The sequence below is a fragment of the Melanotaenia boesemani genome, chromosome 21 (genome assembly GCF_017639745.1).
Source record: "Melanotaenia boesemani isolate fMelBoe1 chromosome 21, fMelBoe1.pri, whole genome shotgun sequence".
Lineage (NCBI taxonomy): Eukaryota > Metazoa > Chordata > Actinopteri > Atheriniformes > Melanotaeniidae > Melanotaenia > Melanotaenia boesemani.
The window spans coordinates 29,879,562-29,898,799 of NC_055702.1; the positions used below are offsets into that span (position 1 = coordinate 29,879,562).

Genomic DNA, 19,238 nt, shown 5'->3' on the forward strand with positions numbered 1-19,238 from the left:
CTTAATAGTAGGATCAAATCTACTCTTTAGAGGATAAATAAGAACATTTTAAACGATAAGGAAATCAAAGAAAAACTGAAATCAGAAATCAAATCATATTTGGAATTTAATGACAATGAAGAGGTCTCGCCAGCGGTGCTATGGGACGCTTTAAAAATAATAGCTATCTCCTAGAAAGAAATTAAGAAATTAAAAAAGCAGAAATTGAAAGACTTACAGGACAAGCTTAAGGAGCTACAGAAAGAGCATACAAATTCTCTACAGGAGACAACTAAATTAAAAATAAGAGAAGTGAAGAATGAGATAGACAAAATAAACACACATGAGATACAAAAGAAGCTCCTTTTTACAAAGCAACAGTACTATAATACAGGGGGGAAAGCACTGAAACTTTTGTCATACAGATTAAGAAAACAAGGAGCGGAGAGGACGGTACATAAAATAAAAAATCCACTGACAAATAAAATTGAAACCAGTCCTGAGAAAATACAGAAGAGTTTTGAGGAGTACCACCAAAAACGATATTCTCAACCACAACTATGTGACAAGGACCAAATTGATGCCTTTTTGTCTTCTTTGAATTTACCAAAAGTCACAATCGATCAAAATGAGAAACTAATTTCAAAAATAACTAAAGAGGAATTTTTATCAGCAATTAAAAGATTAAAAAAGGGGAAATCTCCTGGTACTGATGGGTTTAATTCAGAATGGTATAAAAGTACGCAAGATCAACTAGTGCCAACATTATTAACTGGGTACAGGAGACGAGAATAATTCCCTCTTCATGGAGAGAGGCCATAATTTCTACAATTCCTAAGGAGAATAAGGACAAAGTGGAATGTGGAAATTATCGTCCCGTAAGTGTACTGAATATTGATTATAAATTGTTCACCTCTATATTATCTAAGAGATTAGAAACCATCTTGCCAGGACTCATAAATAGAGACCAGACCGGTTTTGTTAGACAAAGGCAGACTCAGGACAACATCAGAAAAACATTACTTATCATGAAGCATGTTCCCCAACACAATTTGGAAACTCTTATAATAAGTTTGGATGCAGAAAAAGCGTCTGATTCAGTTAGATGGACATTTCTATGTAAAGTATTGGCCAAATTTGGTTTTCACTCATCTGTGATTGATATATTTGCCGCACTGTACAACCAACCTACTGCCAGGATTAAAATTAACGGGGATCTGTCCAAATCTTTTACTTTAGAGAGAGGGACGCGACAAGGGTGCTGTGCATCCCCGCTCCTCTTCGCTCTGTTTATGGAACCCTTGAGTCAATGGATAAGGCAGAGAGCGGACATCAAAGGTGTTAAAATGGCATCTGGGGAACAAAAACTGGCTCTTTTTGCAGACGACGTGTTGATATTTTTAACACAACCCACTCAGACACTTCCCAACTTAATGGCTATGCTGGAGGACTATGGGTCACTTTCAGGGTATAAAATTAATATTAATAAAACCCAGGTACTGAAACTTAACTATAACCTGCCAACTGAGATTAAAAACGCATACAAATGGAAATGGGACATAAAATACATAAAATATTTGGGTGTGGCTTTGGCAAAGGACCCATCTAATATGTTTGATGTCAACTATGGGCCTTTAATTTCAAAGATGAAGTCAGACTTACAAAGGTGGAACACTGTCCCCTTCCTGAACCTATATTCCCGGGTGGAATCAATTAGGATGAATATTCTTCCACGTATATCTTTTCCAATGTCTACCAATTCATATACCACAGAAGTACTTTCATGAGTGGGACAGGTTACTGGCCAAATACATCTGGCAAGAGAAAAAGGCAAGCATTAAATACAAAACATTGCAATTGAGGAAAGAAAAAGGGGGAATGGGCCTACCTAATTTTCAGGGATATTACTTTGCTACTCAGCTTAGACCTCTGATCTGTTTATGCACACCAACCTATTCTGCAGGGTGGAAAGATGTAGAGGGCACTACTACTGCAAAAGGTATTCCGATAATGGCTCTATTGGCGGATAAAACATTACAAAGCAGCATTAACATTACAGACGATTTTATGTATGGTGCTCTATTAAAATCCTGGAATCAAACCATTCAAATCTGTAAATTTGGGGAAGTGGGCTACCTATTATTCTTTTATCCCCAAGGGGGCCTTTGTGAGCTTTGAGACGTTACAGAACAAAAATGGATTGGATCAGGAAGACTTCTATAGATATTTGCAGGTTAGGCATTATTTCAATCAAAACCTTAAAGCAACATGGGGAAAAATGTCACTTAGGTTTCTTACAGACGTTTTAACACTCACTAAATCCAGATCACCGAATAATATCATATCTAGGTTGTATAAAGCCATTCAACAATGTAAGCTGGCTGACACAGAATACATTAAGAAGAGATGGGAAGGAGAAGGTACTATGTCTATTTCTAATGAAAGTTGGGAGAATATATGTCAACTACAATGGACCACTACAGGGTCCAACACATGGCGAGAGTTCTGTTGGAAGAATATTGTGAGGTATTTTATTACACCGATGCAGAAACAACATCGAGGTGGTGGAGATTCATGTTGAAGACTCTGTGGGGCTTCTGGGGCTAACCACTTTCATATTTTCTGGGACTGTAAGATTTTAAAACCTTATTGGACACAGATATGTGAACATATAAATAATGTTTTTGGTACCAAAATATCCTGTAGTTGTGAAAATGTATATTTTGGTGATGTAAATGTAACAAATTGGAGAAACACAGATTAAAGGTTATTTGTGGTGTTACTGGCAGCGAGCAAGAAAGCCATCACAAGAAAATGGCTAAAGGCGGAGCCCCCCACCATAGATGAATGGGTCAACATAGTACACAAAATTAACGTTATGGAAAAGTTGTCTTCCTCCCTCAGGATGCAAAAGGACAAATTTGACAGAATCTGGACCAAATAGAGTATGTAAAACCTATAAGGCCGGACTTTGTGTAAAATTGCTATGATTGTGGAAATCTGCTCTTACATATTGGATGATAGGTACTCTTCCCATGTATGTTTTGTTCATACTGTTGAAAATGTTTTAAATAAAATAAAAATTATAAAAAAAAAAAAAAAATATGGCCACTTGATTCTGTCAAAAGCCTTCTTGCTGTCAAGAGAGACTATGACAGCCTTGTCTTTTAAATCAGCACTGCGTTGTACTAGGTTTAGCAGTCTCCTAACATTATTGCAGGAATTACCTCCTAAAATAAAATTAGTTTGGTCCACTAAATAAGGTGTGGACGAGTATACTCTAATCTTCTAGCTAAAGTTTTCGTAATAAGTTTTCTATCCACATCCTGCAGAACAATTGGTCTGTAAGGGGAACAATCTTCTGATGGTCTACCTTTTTTCAGAATCAGTGAAATGTTAGTGTCCATCATAGTAGTTGGGAGATGACCAGATGCAAACGAGTGAAACAACATTTTAAGCAGGGGATTGACTAGCCAGCTCTGGAAAGATTTAAAAAACTCAGCAGCCACGCCATCAGGCACCAGGGCCTTGTTGTTTTGCAGGTCTTCAATAGCTGACTGTTCAACAGCTCTCTCTGGCTCTGAGAAACTTGAGGTAGTTTAATTGCTGATAAAAAGGTTTGTTTGGGACGTTGTTCTTTAGACGACATGACCAGAAACAATGGGGAGTGGTCTGAGAAGACTATACTACCCATTGAGCATGAGACCACTTTATGGAGGATATAATTTGGTGTGAAAAAAAAGTCTATTCTGGAGGAGGATTTGTGGACCTAGAGTAAAAAGAACACTGTTTATCTGTAGGGTGGAGGGTCCTCCAAGTGTCACTAAGACCCAGATCTCTGCAACAGCCCAAAAGGGTCTGACCAGCTTTCAAATTAGATTGTCACCTAGTGTGAGATTTGTCCAGATGAGGATCAGGACAGCAGTTACAATCCCCCGCAATTACTGAAGACTCGACAAGCCAGTCTGAAAACAGAGAGAAAGTCTCAATGTAGAAGTCAGGAGAACACCCTGGAGGGGCATAGGCATTTAAATATGAAACCTTGTCGCCACAGTGTCCCAGAGATCATTACATAGTGCCCAAATGTATCCCTGCTAACCTCCACCTGAGTAAGATGCAAGGTTTTATGAATTAATATTGCAACCCCTCTGCTCCTTGATGTGAAGGAGGAATAAAAGACCTAGCCAACCAATCTCTTTTTAATTTTTGGTGTTCCTCGTTATTTAAGTGTGACTCCTGAATACAAGCTATTTGAATCTTTTCCTTCTTTAAAAAATAAAAAAAATTTCCACTTAATAGGACTCTGGATCCCATGTACATTCCACGAACAAAATTTAATTGTTGCACTATCCACCTTAGCCACACGGATTTTGAGTGGAGAGATGTATAACTGAAACACTCACAGGAACATGTTCCACACCCAAGGTCAACTCCAGATGAGCATTAACAAAACTACAACTGAAGAGAAAATGTGAAGCATACAACTATGAAAAGATGAACAACAAAAATAAAAATGAATTAAAGGAAAAAATAATAATCCTGACAGGCCGATCAGCACACACAAACAGTTCGATATGACAGGTTATCACACAGATTATACTACAAATTTGTAAAATTAAAAAATAATAAAGACGTGACCACAGAATAAGACAAAAAAAGAGAAAAAAACATAAGGTGGTCTGAAATATAAGTCATAGTCACAAACGGAGGCGCCACAATAGTTTGTAGTGTCACATTATCGAGCAGAGATGGGCCAGATCTGTCAAAATAAAAGGAGCGACTCATCACCAAACACAGGGCTGTGGTGGATTATGCGCAGCCGTCAGCTCTAATGACGGGTTCACAAACCCGGACGGCCGGGCTGTAGATGAAAAGGGAAGTCCAGAAAACAAAGAACAGAAGAAGTAAGAGAGTAAATACAAGCCTCTCATTGTTGAATGGAAGCTGCAGCCGTGCGGGAAATAAGAGGCTGTATTGGACATTGGCAGCCCAGAGTTTCTGCTTGATGTTGCTGTAAGCAGCCCTCTGTTTAGCAACATGGTGAAGTCTGGAAAGATGTGCACCTGATGGCCATAGAAGATCATAGCAGCCCTCTCCCTCGTGAGCCGGAGGATCCATTGTTTAACCTGAAAGTGATGCACCTTGACAATCGCCGGGCACAGGGGTCCTCCCGATTTGGGCTTGGCCACTAAAGAACAGTGGGCAGTATCCAATAAGGCTCGGTCCCAGAGTTGTCAATAACCAGCAGCTCGGCAAAAAAGCTGGACATAAATTATGTTATCTGGGACCCCTCTGTGTTTTCTGGAATCCACGGAAGCACGCCGTTGCTTTTGCTCAGTGCTTCATATTTGGCCTCGAGCTCACTGACTCTGGTATATCTTGAAGTGAAGATTCAACATCCATGAGATGAGAGGCATATAAGTCAACGGGGGACTGGAGAGTGGCCATAGAACAAGTCTCGTTTCGAAATGATTTGATTAGCCTGAAGTCCCATCTTCCTCCATGGTGTCATTCATCGCCATGTAGTGTCTGTGGGTTAGCTTTAGCCATCTCCGTGTTCCGTGTCTGGCGGACCTTATCTGCTCGTTCCTGGCGTGTACTGCCTTTCCCAGTCATCTCGTGGACCTTACTGACTGAGTTCAGATCATGTAGAAAAACGAGTAGTTTGTAAATGTATTTAAATAGAACGTGCAGGCGCTGGTCAGGGCGCGTCTACTTCCTATTCATGCTCCAGCTAATAAACTGGATATGTGCTAAATAATTTCAGTATGTTTTCAGGGCTGAACTGTGTTGCTTTTCTGTTTTATCCAGCCCTGTTCTTCTGGAGCTGTGGGACAAAAAGAGTCTAAACTTTAATCCTGCAGGAGTAAAAACATGTGAGTCTTGATTTATTTTGTAAGTCTCCCAAGAATGTGTTATTTTCTCAGGACCACCAGCACCACTTCAATCTAACTGAAGACTTTCATGGCCTAAGCTGACCGGGCGTGTTGGACATCTGTCTCCTATTCTTGGTTTTTACACCCTCAGCAAGATTCAGACAACCAAGTTTACACAAACTCTTCCTTCCTGATGTATTATCACAAGTCTTTAAAAACAGAAGTCACTGCCTTTGTTGTTGATGGCGGTGCTGTGTGGTGGTGATACAAACGTTGTGTTTGTTGGACTTTTCACAAAAACACCTCTCTAAGAACGTGTCCCGCGAGTTCACCAGGACACCTGTCCAGGTGAGCGGTGGCTAACTGCTGAGTCTGGGAAGCTACTTTAAGCTTCCCAGACCCAGCAGATTTATAATGATCAGTCACTCTGCACAGCATCGCTGTGAATAACGTGCACGCTCCTGCCCACAAAGCTTGACCATATCACGAAGTCCAGAAACAAGGACATGGAGACAAAAAAATGTTCACGTAATGACCCGAGAAAACCACAACCAGATGCCGAAGCAACGCTAGCAACGCACCATGCTAGAAACGCAACACGCTAGCAACATACCACGCTAGCAACACAACACACAAGTGACGCACCACGCTAGCGATGCAACATGCTAGCAACGCAACACGCTAGCAATCCAGGACACTAGCAACGTACCAAGCCAGCAAAGTACCACGCTAGCAATCACCACACTAGCAACGCAACACGCTAGCAATCCAGCACACTAGCAACGTACTACGCCAGCAACATACCACGCTACAACGCACCACGCTAGTGACGCACCCCGCTAGCATGGCAACACGCTAGCAACGTACCACGCTAGCAACACAACACACTAGTGACGCACCACGCTAGCGATGCAACATGCTAGTGACCCAATACACTAGCGATTTACCATGCTAGCAACACAACATGCTAGCAACACACCAAGCTAATGCACCGTGCCAGCAAAGCACCACGCTAGCAATGAACCATGCTAGCATTGCACCACGCTAGCAAAGCACCACGCTAGCAATGAACCATGCTAGCAACACACCACGCTAGCAACACAACACACTAGTGACACACCACCTTAACGATGCAACAAGCTAGCAACGTACCACGCTAGCAACACAACACGCTAGTGACGCATCATGGTAGCTATGCAAGACGCAAATGACACAACACGCTAATGACGCACCACGCTAGCGATGCAACATGCTAGCAACGAACCACGCTAGCAATGCAACACGCTATCAACGCAATACACTAGTAACGCACCACACTATCAACGTACCACGCTAGCAACACAACATGCTAGTGACACACCACGCTAGTAATGCAATACACTAGTGACACACCACGCTAGCGATGCACCACACTAGTGACTCACCATGCTAGTGATGCATCACGCTAGCAATGCAACACGCTAGTGATGCACCACGCTAGCGAACAATATAAACACAGCAGCCGTTCTCAACACACAGCATGGCTGATTCAGCAAAGACATGCAAGAATACGTTGTCAGAGGAAGAAAGAAGAAAGAGGGAAAACTTTCACTCTGGAGTGATGTCAGAGGTCAGATAGGGGGTTAAGCTGGATTTATGCTCGTGCGGCGTCTGCGTGCGGTCGGCCACGGCGTAGCTGATGCTGGTGAGTTTGCTCTCCACTCGAGCGTAGAGGGAACGCATCGTTTTGATGTCGTGTTGCTTTAGTTTCTCCTCCTAATCTCAAGGTGGCAGCAGGGGTGGTAATGGCCAGTAAACTCACCAGGTTGGAGTTCTTTTGATGGTTCAGTTCGGTAGGTGTTTTCTGTTTTAAAACAATAACTTCCAGTATGGTTAAGTGTCTTCATGAGCTTGTGGAAGCAAATGAAGAAATAATTCGATCAGCCTAATCAACTTGATCCAAAATGGCGGTTATTACACAAATTCAGCAAGAAGATCCAGAAATCCGGAAACTCGTAATCCCAAATTGACCACTCATAAGGGAGTACTTCCTCGTAACAGTCTGCATAGCAGGGTTGCACGTCAGGTCTGGAAGAGTTGCGCGTCAGGCTGTGCAGCGCCTACAGTGGCAATGCCGCGCAAGTATAAATCCACCTTTAGCCGTCGTTGGGGGGGGTCTGTAGCGCATCTTTAATCTCCAGGGGGAAATTATCATTTTCAAGGACTCATCTCATACTAAAATATTGCACAATATATAATATCAGAAGAACATTAGTAGTTTCTAAACTCCTACCCGTGCGATATCTGGCTCAGAAGCAATAAAGTTGCAGAATCGGGCCATCGCTGTTTCCCCCTCCAACATGCCTTCATCCATGTTTATATCCAGGACCTGGGCTCCCATCTGCACCTGGACTTTGGCGATGGTCAGAGCTTCCTGGAGAGAAAATACAAGATCCCACATGTAATAAAGAGAAGTGTAGAAACAGAGACAGCTCCAGTACCTGTGAAGCTGAGAGAAAACCGTGACCTAGGAGCCAAAACCGGCCCGCCACAGGGTCCAATTTGGCCCGCAGGAAGAATAAGGTAAATATGAAAATAACATAAGATATTAACTGCAATAACTTTTCAATAAAAGGAACTATAATAAAAGTAATATTCTAATAAAAGTAACTGATATATTAATTTATTTAGCCTTTATTTTAAAGGGGAGTCCCTTTGAGATTACATAATCTTTTTTTCAAGGGAGTCCTGACCAAGACAGCAGCAGTCTGTCCAGGTTCCATTACAGACAGGAAGCATTAAACAACCAATCAAATACCAAGATGCTCCAGATGCAATAAAATGTTCATTAAAACCTTCTAACATAGCAGATTTTTATAATGTAATAAAAGTAACTAATACTGCAATAAACATTAGTAAAAGTAACTAATGAAAGTAACTAACACTGAAATAAAAGTAACTAATATTTTTAGTAACTGAAATCTCCTATGTGTCCAGGTGAGGTTTAATATGTTTTATATTCAGAAGTTGCATGATCAGTTAGAAAGAAGTTAACCAGCATCAGTGTCACATGACCTCATTTTATAACCACCTGATCTGGGGGGCATGGTAGAAAACGTTTGGGAACCACTGCATCAGTCTGAGTCTGGGAAATATCTAAAACCTGCTGAACATGATCTGGGGAGCTGGGGTCTGTCTCCATATATAAAAACAACCCGTACACACAGAAACAATCCTATATGGTATTACTACTAACAGTAACGATCGGACACACCTCGTAGTGTCCAGCCATGATCAGTTTGGCAAACCTGCGTGACCCCGCCACATTGCAGCGCTCACCGATGTTTACAAAGTTGGTGTAAGGACCGATTCTGAACGCCTCCAACCCTGAGAAGACAGAAACTTTTTGGTTTTCCTTTTAAAACACATTCATTCAGTGTCAATGTACAATCTGACTGACAGTCCACCTCTTTCTATCTATGATCGGCAAACATTTAAAGCCAAACGCTGCGCTAAAATAGGACCTGGAGAGTGTTAAGAGAGGCTTTAAATACCAGACAGCAGCAAGTAGTCCTGATAAATATCAGCAGCTGGGACCCTGGGATGGCAGGATTTCACCGCTTCACATATGGCTCTGTGTGGGGAGAAAGGGTTGAAGTTCAATCAAAGTAATACCCAGAAAAAAACATTCAGTTTTTAGAAACATGATATGGACCTGATGTGCAGAGGAGTGGTCCCACAGCACCCCCCCACAATGTTCACCAGTCCTTCCACAGCAAACTCCTGGAGACACAACACAGTCCTACATGTAAGCCAGCACAAAACGACCATGCTTATATTCACACACACACACACACACATATCTATATCTATATATACATATATCAAGATATACAATAGATGCATATATCTATATACATTTTATATATATACACTACCATTCAAAAGTTTGGGGTCACTTCCCTATTGAATCCCATGGCAAAGTGACCACAAACTTTTGAACGGTAGTATAAAGAGAGAGGTTAGAGCAGTCAAGTGATAAAACTTTTAATCAGATTTATAACAGCTTACAAATTAATCATGATTAATCACCATTCGTGACTACGCCTGAAATCTGCCTGTTTTTACTGTATCGTATGAACAGAATGAGTCAAAGCTCACTTGTGTTTTTCTTCCCTGTTTGACATCAGATGATCACTTTGGTTGTAATAATCTGTTCAATATTACATAAAATCAGGACCTTATGAAATGTATCTCCTTTGTGCCCTCCTCTTCCTGGTCAGGGCTCCTGGCCCCCCATCAGAACTTTTCTAGACCCGTCCCTGCATAGCTGAAGTATAAACCCGGTCTACCACCAGCAGCTACTGTGTTAGAGAAGGTCCTGCTCTGGTTGTATCTCAGAACCTGTTCATAGTGTCTCTCTCCACATTCAGCCCCTAAATGATCAGACCTGAGTCTCCAACATCTGCACAGCAGCAAAGATCTAGAGGAGACGTCTCCTTGCTTCCTTTAGCTGTTTTACCCTCACCAGATATCTGACCCTGACCTGTCTGCATAGATGTGTTTGATGACTAGTAGATTTTACAGCTCTGTCACTAGCAAACCTCATTAATACTGACAACGGACTCAGCGATCACTGCAGAGCAAATGTGTGACAGCAGGGTAGTTGCTGCGCTTACAGTCAGACATTCTGACGTCTATGAAACCATTCCACTCTCGACGTGGCGCTGACCATGTAGCCGCCACAGCTGGGCCAATGCAGGGGAAGCATGATTCTACCACAGTGCTTCTCAATCCTGGTCCTTGGGGACCACTGGCCTGCATGTTTTGGAGGCGTCCATCTTTAACACAACTGACTCAAATGAATGGCTCGTTAGCAGGCTTGCAAAGAACAAGCAGTTAGTTCTGTTAATCTGAATCAGGTGTACTAGAGCTGGAAAGAACTAAAACATGCAGGGCAGTGGACCAGGATTGAGAACCACTGTTCTACCAGACCAGAGGATTCCAAGAATGTGGTCTAAACAGCAAAGAGCAGAATATGAACTTCTAGCCTAACAGCTAGCTGAATGTGCATTTCCCATGAGCCTTGGAGGTACCTTGGTTCTGTGGATCTGGAGAAAAGTGCCATTAGGAAACTAATGTTCTGTTAAAGTTACCTGCAGAACTTTGAGTAGAAACTGGTCTGAGACAAGTCCAGAACACAGGACATGCTTAGGTCTGAGTTTTTGTTCCCAGGATGAAAGATGAAAAAAAAAGGTAGAACTAATGTAATAGAGATATTAAAGATAACACATTGGATTTATACTGAGGCCTGATCTCACAGGGCTGCAGGCTGAAGACGGAAAAATAAAAAAGGACAAACTTTATTATATTAAAAGTAAAAGCCGGACTTCCGGTGGAGCGGCAAAGATGGAGGCAGCATAAACACTGAGCTCCCCTTCCCCGCGATTTAAAAGTTAACTTTCTTGGCATAGTAAGGTACAAAGTTCAACTACGCAAAACCAGACAAGATAACTATGCCTAAGTGTAAATACAGGAGTACAACTTCTGCTGTTAAGCAGCCTTTAGCAACCGCAATGAGCAAACTCCCGGAGGAGGACGCTAGTAGCAGTCACTCTTGACTCAGAAGCTACACATAGTGCTAATGATGCTAATTTGGAGCTAATCCTCCGCGAATTGAAATGCTCGTGTCGGGAAAACGCCGAGAGCTTTTAAGAACTGAAAGAGGAAGTGAGGAATATTAGTACCAGAATGAGTGAAGTCGAGGCCCGTGTGTGTGACATGGATGAAAGAACGATGTTGGTAGAAGAAGCCACGACGGAGCTAGCTAAACAACAGAGTAAACTGGATGCTAAGCTAATGGATTTGGAGGGGAGATCAAGACGGGAAAATGTACGCATTTACGGGGTGCCAGAGGGCGCAGAAGATGACTTGAAGTCAGTGGATGCGTTTCTGGAGAGTTTGCTGAAAGGGGCTTTGGATACTCTTCAGTCTACTGACTTAAACATTGAAAGAGCACATCGCTCGCTCGGACCGAAAGCACCGCCGAACGCCCCTCCACGTTCTATTGTGGTCAAGTTCTCGAGCTACAAGGTTAAAGAGGAAGTATTGAGGCTGGCCTGGCAGAAACGGGGTCTCTCTTACAAGGAGAAGAGGATAATATTGGATCACGATTATACTCCGGAAGTCCTAAAACGCAGACGTGAGTATACAGAGGTGAAAAAACTGCTACGTGATAAAGAGATCCGTTTCCAAACCCCTTACCCTGCCAAGTTGAGAGTGTTTTTTGAGGGGGAAACCCGCATTCATACCCCAGCAGAAGAAGCCACGAAAGACATGGTGGAGAGGGGTTTTGTTGTGTCAATAGTCCAGACACCCACTACTGCTCTGGACAAAATATCAACTCAATGTGGCAGAGAGTTAAGGCCAGGGATGGCGAGAAGAGGACGGAGGATGCATCAAGAGATAGTTACAAGAAGAGACTTGCTGCCTTTCGGAAAGAGTGAGGTTCTCCCACCGGGCCGTGAGTAAGATTTGTTAAGATTTCTCAACGGAATAATACATTGACCGTAGTTATGTGGAGAAAGTGCCAGGTTAATCCAAAGTCAGGATTTATTCTCACTGCGGACTAGGAGAGCTGTTATCCATGAACGGATAACATCACAGGGGGGGGGGGGGGCCCTATGCCAGAGAGGTGTGGGGACTACCTTCCCAAACCCACCTACCAAAGGGATACACCGAGGGTCACAAGGACGACCCCTGCCTTGGAAGTCACGTTTTTGTTCAAATTATCTGCTTCTGTTGAAGCATCTGTTCTACAAGTTTTGCATGTTGTGGTTTTGTGTTTTGTTGTGGTTACAGTTAATTTGATTTTGGGTAACAACGGGGGTACAGTGGTAAGATTGATGGTCCAAAAGCAAAAGTGTAAATGGAAAGATCTTCGTTACTGAAAGTGGTTTCGTACAATGTAAAGGGTCTCACAAGTCCGATTAAAAGAGCTAAAATTTTAACTAAAATGAGGTGGGACAAAGGTAAAGTTCTTTTTCTGCAGGAGACGCATTTAACAAACCAGGAACACTTGAAACTTAAAAGACAAGGTTATAATCAAGTTTTCTCTTCTTCATATGAGTCAGGGCGTTGGAGGGGAGTGGCAATTTTGGTTTCAACTGATGTTACTTTTGAAAAGATTTCTGAAATAATTGACAAAGAAGGACGGTATATGATGGTCACTGGTAGACTGGGTGGCATTGAGGTTACCTTTTTTAATGTATATGTCCCTCCGGCATCAAACTGGGCGTTTTATAAGCATGTTATTGATCTAATGATAACCAAGGCCCAGGGGTTGTTGATTAGTGGTGGGGATTTCAATCTGAAATTAGATCCTATAAAAGACACTTCCAAGATAGCTTGTAAGTCTACCAGTGCCCACAGTAATCGACTGCAAAAGATGCTGAGAGAATTTGGAATATGTGATGTATGGAGGGAACTGAACTACTCTTTCTACTCTGCGGCTTACAGGACTTATTCTAGGATTGATTATTTTTCCATGTTAAACAAGGACATTGGTAGAGTGAGGTCTTGTAAAATTGGTGTCATGGACATTTCAGATCATAGCCCAGTCTATTTGAATTTGGAGGTGAATAGGGAGAAATTGGTCTCACTATGGAGGCTCAATACAAGTATACTTAGGGGTCACGTGAGGAACGAATTGGAGAAAGAAATACAAACCTATTTGGATGATAATGATAATGAGGAAGTATCTCCAGTGATATTATGGGATGCGTGTAAGGCTGTTCTTAGGGGCAAAATTATAGCCAAATCTGCATTACAGAAAAAACTGAGAAATGAACAACTTAAAGGACTAACACAAGAACCACGAGACCTTGAGAGAAGAAATATAGACAAAATAGATGCAGAGACAATAAACAAAATTAGGGAAACAAGAAGTCAAATTAATGAAATACTCTCAGCAGATATACAAAAAAAATAAATGTTTGTAAAACAGAGATATCAGGAAGTAGGAAACCGTTCAACAAAACAGCTTGCATATAAATTGAGGAAACAACAGGCTGACAGAGATATATACAAGATTAAAGATCCAACCTCTAAACAAATCAAGTATAAAATGGAAGAAATAAGAGGATGTTTTGAGACATATTATCAGAATTTGTATTCTTCTCAGGCTCGGGATAATACTTTCTAGGAAACATTACTAAAATCATTGAAATTACCTAAAGTCTCAGATGAACAGAATAAGAGCTTAACTGCGGAGATAACTAGTGAGGAATTACAGAAGGCAGTAAGATCACTTAAGATGAACAAGGGCCCAGGTACTGACGGGTATTCAGGAGAATGGTACCGAATTTACTTAAAGAAGTTATCTCCGATTCTATTGCGGGCATTCAATTGGGTTTTGAAAAATGGTGTGATCCCTCCCTCTTGGAAGGAAGCTATGATCACAATGATCCCAAAAGAGGGCAAGGATAAATTAGTCTGTCCCAATTTTAGACCGATTAGTCTGCTAAATCAAGATTACAAAATATTTACATCAATATTGGTGAGGAGATTGGAAGTAATTTTGTCTGAAATTGTTCGGTTAGATCAGACGGGGTTTGTAAAAGAGCGGAAGACACGTGATAACATCAGATGTACTCTACATATTATTGACCATATTATTACTCAGAATGAACAAGCTGTGATATTGGGGCTGGATGCACATAAGGCCTTTGATTCGGTAGACTGGGTCTTTTTACAGCAGGTGTTAACTGAATTTAGCTTTAATAACACATTTGTGACAACAATAAAAGCCCTGTATCAGAATTCCACGGCCAGAGTCAAGATCAATGGAGGGCTCTCAGGCCCATTTGACATACAACGAGGTTGCAGGCAGGGATGTCCCATTTCCCCCCTGCTTTTTACATTGTTCATTGAGCCCCTGAGTCAATGGATTAGACAAAATAACAGAATACATGGGATTACTATTAACCAGGAAGAGCACATAATAGCTCTCTTTGCGGACGATGTGCTATTATATGTGCGTCAACCCAGTAACTCACTCCCAGAGATTTTTGAGGTCCTGTCAACATATGGTGCTTTATCAGGATATAAAATTAATTCCAGTAAATCTCAAGTTCTGACTTATAAGTACACACCTGACAGTTTATGTAATGCATTGTTCGAAATTAATTGGGAAGCAGACAATTTAAAATACTTAGGAATCATTATACCAAAAGATATTGATGCCATAGTTGCAGTGAACTACGATCCCCTGATAAAAGCTCTCAAATCAGATATAGCTAGATGGAATATGGTGCCGTTTCTGAGCCTGGCCCAAAGAATTGAAGCAGTGCAGATGAATATATTACCGAGGTTGTTATACTTGTTCCAATCCATACCTGCTGAGCTGCCTGATAGTATGTTTCAGGAACTCGATAAAATTATTTCAAGATTTGTGTGGCAGGGCAAAAAACCCAGGGTTAGATATAAAACACTACAGTTGGCAAAGAATAGAGGAGGGCTCTCGTTGCCTAACATGCAAAGCTACTTTCAGGCAGCCCAGATAAGCCCCCTGATTGACAAATGTGACCCATCATACAGGGCAAGATGGAAGGAAATCGAATGTGCAGAGTCCAGTGAAATTCCTTTACAAGCAGTGATTGGTATTGTTACCCTCAAAAAACCCGTGGACTGACTCGTCAATTAATACCTGGTTCAAGACAGTTAAGGAGTGTAAGGAGCCATACTTACCAATAACTTGGATTGCTTATGACCCGAGATTTAAACCCAATATTATGGATGACAAATTAAACAGTGGGCAGGGCATGGGCTTACAATATATGATGATTTATATGATAAGAAAGGAAATCTCAAAAATTTTGGGGATCTTAAAAATAATTATAGTTTGGATAATAAGGATTTTTACAGGTTTCTCCAAATCAGACACTACTTAGAGAGAACCACAAAACGATGTTTAAAATCCCTTCCAGGAATAATGGGTTTTTTCCTTAAAGCCTACAGAGCTGAACCGAGATCAAAGGTCATTTCTAAGTTATATACTGAAATACAGAGTATGGTGGGCACAGACACAAAATACATAAAGGAAAAATGGGAAAAAGATGGAGGCTTTACGATTCAGTGGGAAGAATGGGAAGAAATATTAGAAAGCAATTCGAAATGCACAGCCTCACTTTCTTGGAGAGAGTTTGTTTGGAAGACTATAATACGCTTTTTCAAGGTACCCTCATAGGGGGCATCTATGGGGAGGGATACCTCTTGCTGGAGACTGTGTGGGGTAAAACAGGCCAGTCATTATCACATATTTTGGGGCTGTCCCAAAATCGCTTCATTTTGGCTTCAACTTAGAAATAGTATAGAAAAAGTAATAGGGGTGCCTCTACCACATGATTTTGAGACTTTGTACCTCGGGAAGAGACCGGCCCAGTTAGTGGCACTTAAGAAAAAATATATGTATAACATACTGCTGGCTGCTGGGAAGAAAACTATAACAAGGAAATGGCTCACTGATAGTGCTCCTACTTCTGAAGATTGGATCAGTGTTGTCCACGATATTTATGTAATGGAGAAACTGACATATGCGGTGAGACTTGAGCAAGACAAGTTTGATAAGTATTGGAAACCCTGGAGATTGTTTGTAGAGCCAATTCGGTCAGATTTTTGCTGAGTGTAAATGACTGTACCTACTGTAACCCTGTTTTATTTGTGACATTCGTTATTAATTTTTTATTTTTTACTTCTCTCTTTTTTGTGCTATATGTCTGATTGCTTGTGATCTGTTCTCTTAGAGTTAATACATGCACAAGTTCCCCCTTTTTTTTTTTTTTCTTTCTTTTTCTTTTTTCTTTCTTTTGTTTTTATACCAAGAAAATATTGGACTGTATAAGCCTTTGTTGAACAGAGGTGTATTTGGCATTGTGTATGTTCCTAATAAAAAATTGAATGAGAAAAAAGTAAAAGCCACAACACAAAAAACCTTGATCCTCATGGTCCTGAGCTTGGTTCTGGGTGTGTGGAGCTGGTTTGAGTGAGTGGAAGCTGGGGATGGGGGGGCATGTCCATGGGTACGTTGATGTGAGGAGGTAAACCTCGTATTCAGTCCTGGTGGAGGTGGGAAGCCAGTGGAGTAGATGGAGAACGGGCTCACATGGCCCTCAGCTGCAGTTCTGGATGTGTTGCAGCCTCTGCAGGCTCTTGCTAGGGATCCCAGGCAGAAGTGAGATGCAACAGTCCAGTCTGGAGGAGATTAAGGCATGGAGCTTGGAAATGTGTGGACATGTGGTCTTTTCTTACAGCGTACTAACCCAAGGCAACTCTGTCTCAGTTCCACGTTGTGGGGCTGAAGTCGGAACTCAGACAGTGATGGAGGTTCTGTTGTTATAGTAACCGTATCCTAGGAGGCTGTGGCTGGTTCATTCAGGCTCATACAGCATAAATCCACTCTGGAAAAGGCTTTGTCTTTTCTCTACAATGAAACCACCAGTAAGCCAGCATCTAGGAGACGGTAAGTCCCACGGCAGAGCGCCTCAAGTGGTCAGGAAAGGTAAAACAAATAAAAGCCGCTGTTCAGGGCTGCGCCATCATCTCACCAGCCCCACCACTACTGAACCTTTTATTAACAGAAGAAAGAGTCACCTTCAGATGGGAGGCTGTTACTTCAGGACTTTCATCATAACCTCCAAATGCATTGGGAAGACCTGAAAGTACACAGAGATGACATCAGAGCTGGCTGTGTGCTGATTGGATGAAAGCAGCTGGGTGTGGACATCGCTGTTACTGTAGTTCATGTGCTGAGTGCTGTTTACCTGCGTTGGGATAACAAATGATGAACGCCGGGCTGCTTTTTCCTATGGCCTCAATGAAGGGCCTCATTTCTGTGGCCCCCAGGGCACAGTTCAGGCCGATGCTTCAGCACAATGAGGGACAAAGAGCTGCGTTACTGCCAAGGCTGGGGTCAGGACTACTTTGCTGCTGCTGAAGGTAACACCAGTTACTCACCACAGAGGCTTAGCATGGGACAGACTCACTACAAACGCTTCTCCAGTCTGACCCGACAGGGTTCGTCCACTCCGGTCCACTATGGTCCCCGAGATCTGCACAGCCGTAGACAACACCCACAAGGATTAGTTCGAAAAACAGGATTAAACGTTTAGTCTCCCAGTAAGACCAGAAGAAACTCCTCCATGATCTATCTCCAGTAGGCTGGATTACTGTACTGGTCTTTAACAGGACTTCCCAGTAAGACCAGTAAACATCTGCAGCTCATCCAGATGCTGCTGGAGTTTTAACCAGGACTAAGAGATCTGAACACATCACACCAGTTTTAACATCTTTACACTACTTGGTCAACTAGTCCAGATGAGAGTCCAGACCAGGGTCCGGACCAGGGTATGGACCAGAGTCCTTACCAGGGTCCAGACCAGGGTCCAGAGTAGACCTGGAGCAGCAGGTAGGTGTTCTGCTGCAGCGGAGATGAAACTTTACATGCAGGTGAAACGTTTCTCTCTGCAGGAAACTGCTGATTTCAGCTGATCTGCTTCCAATCATTTTAATGTAGTTTATAGTTTATGGTTTTACTGTAACTTTTGTTGCTGCCTTTTCCTACTTTTAATGCTTTCTTAGCTCCACCTGTAATGCTGCTCATGTTTTATGTGAAGCAGCTTGAATTGTCCTGAGGGGTATTGCACAAAACCAGAATGAAGAAATCCAGGATAATTAAGCAAGCCCAGCTTGACCTAGCTTGCGCGGCCTATCCTGGCTTAATTGGTTGCACGTTTGCTGAGCCAGGATGAGAAGGTGCGGCTAGGTTAAGCCAGGTGAAGATAGTTGGGATAAGTGTGTGTGCACGGCATACTGAAGCAGACCTCGCGATCGCTCACAGAATCACCGATGGGGAAATGGATAAAAGTCGCGCGTCCTACGTCACGGCCGCTGAACAACAGCTCCTGACGGAGTTCTCTGACGAAGTTAAGGATATTATAAGGAAAAAAGGCAACACCAATGCCATAAGTAAAGAACGCGAGAGAGCCTGGCAGACAATATCCGACCGGCTCAATGCGTAAGTAGTCAAAAACTGTACAATTAATAAACAGTGCTCCACTGGAACTGTCATAATTAGGCTACAATTAAAGGATTACTTTTCAAATCCACTAACTGTTGTATACTTTAAGAGTGACAAGCAGGTGCATGTTACTCAGGAAATGTAGAGTATGATTAGGTGCAAACAATTATCCACAATGTGTCATTTAATCTATTTTCCTCATGTAACGTTTTTATCTATTTTATCTTTCTGTCCTTCATAAAGGACAAACCTGTCTGGCCATAAAAGGACCTGCAGCAAGAAAAAATTAAATATAAGAACATTTTGCAGGCTGGTAAGTGACTCCAAAG

General features: G+C 42.0%; 1 protein-coding gene across 1 annotated transcript in view; it reads right to left on the reverse strand.

Annotated features, from left to right (window-relative positions):
* Positions 1-19,238, reverse strand: part of mtr (5-methyltetrahydrofolate-homocysteine methyltransferase) — a 119,857-nt gene that overhangs the window by 90,387 nt on the left and 10,232 nt on the right. The window contains exons 8-14 of the mRNA XM_041973173.1: positions 17,847-17,941; positions 17,654-17,754; positions 17,484-17,545; positions 9,550-9,617; positions 9,389-9,468; positions 9,109-9,221; positions 8,128-8,268 (exon numbers count right to left, since the gene is read on the reverse strand). Of these exons, the coding sequence (XP_041829107.1) occupies positions 8,128-8,268; positions 9,109-9,221; positions 9,389-9,468; positions 9,550-9,617; positions 17,484-17,545; positions 17,654-17,754; positions 17,847-17,941 (660 nt within the window). The remainder of the gene's footprint in view (positions 1-8,127; positions 8,269-9,108; positions 9,222-9,388; positions 9,469-9,549; positions 9,618-17,483; positions 17,546-17,653; positions 17,755-17,846; positions 17,942-19,238) is intronic.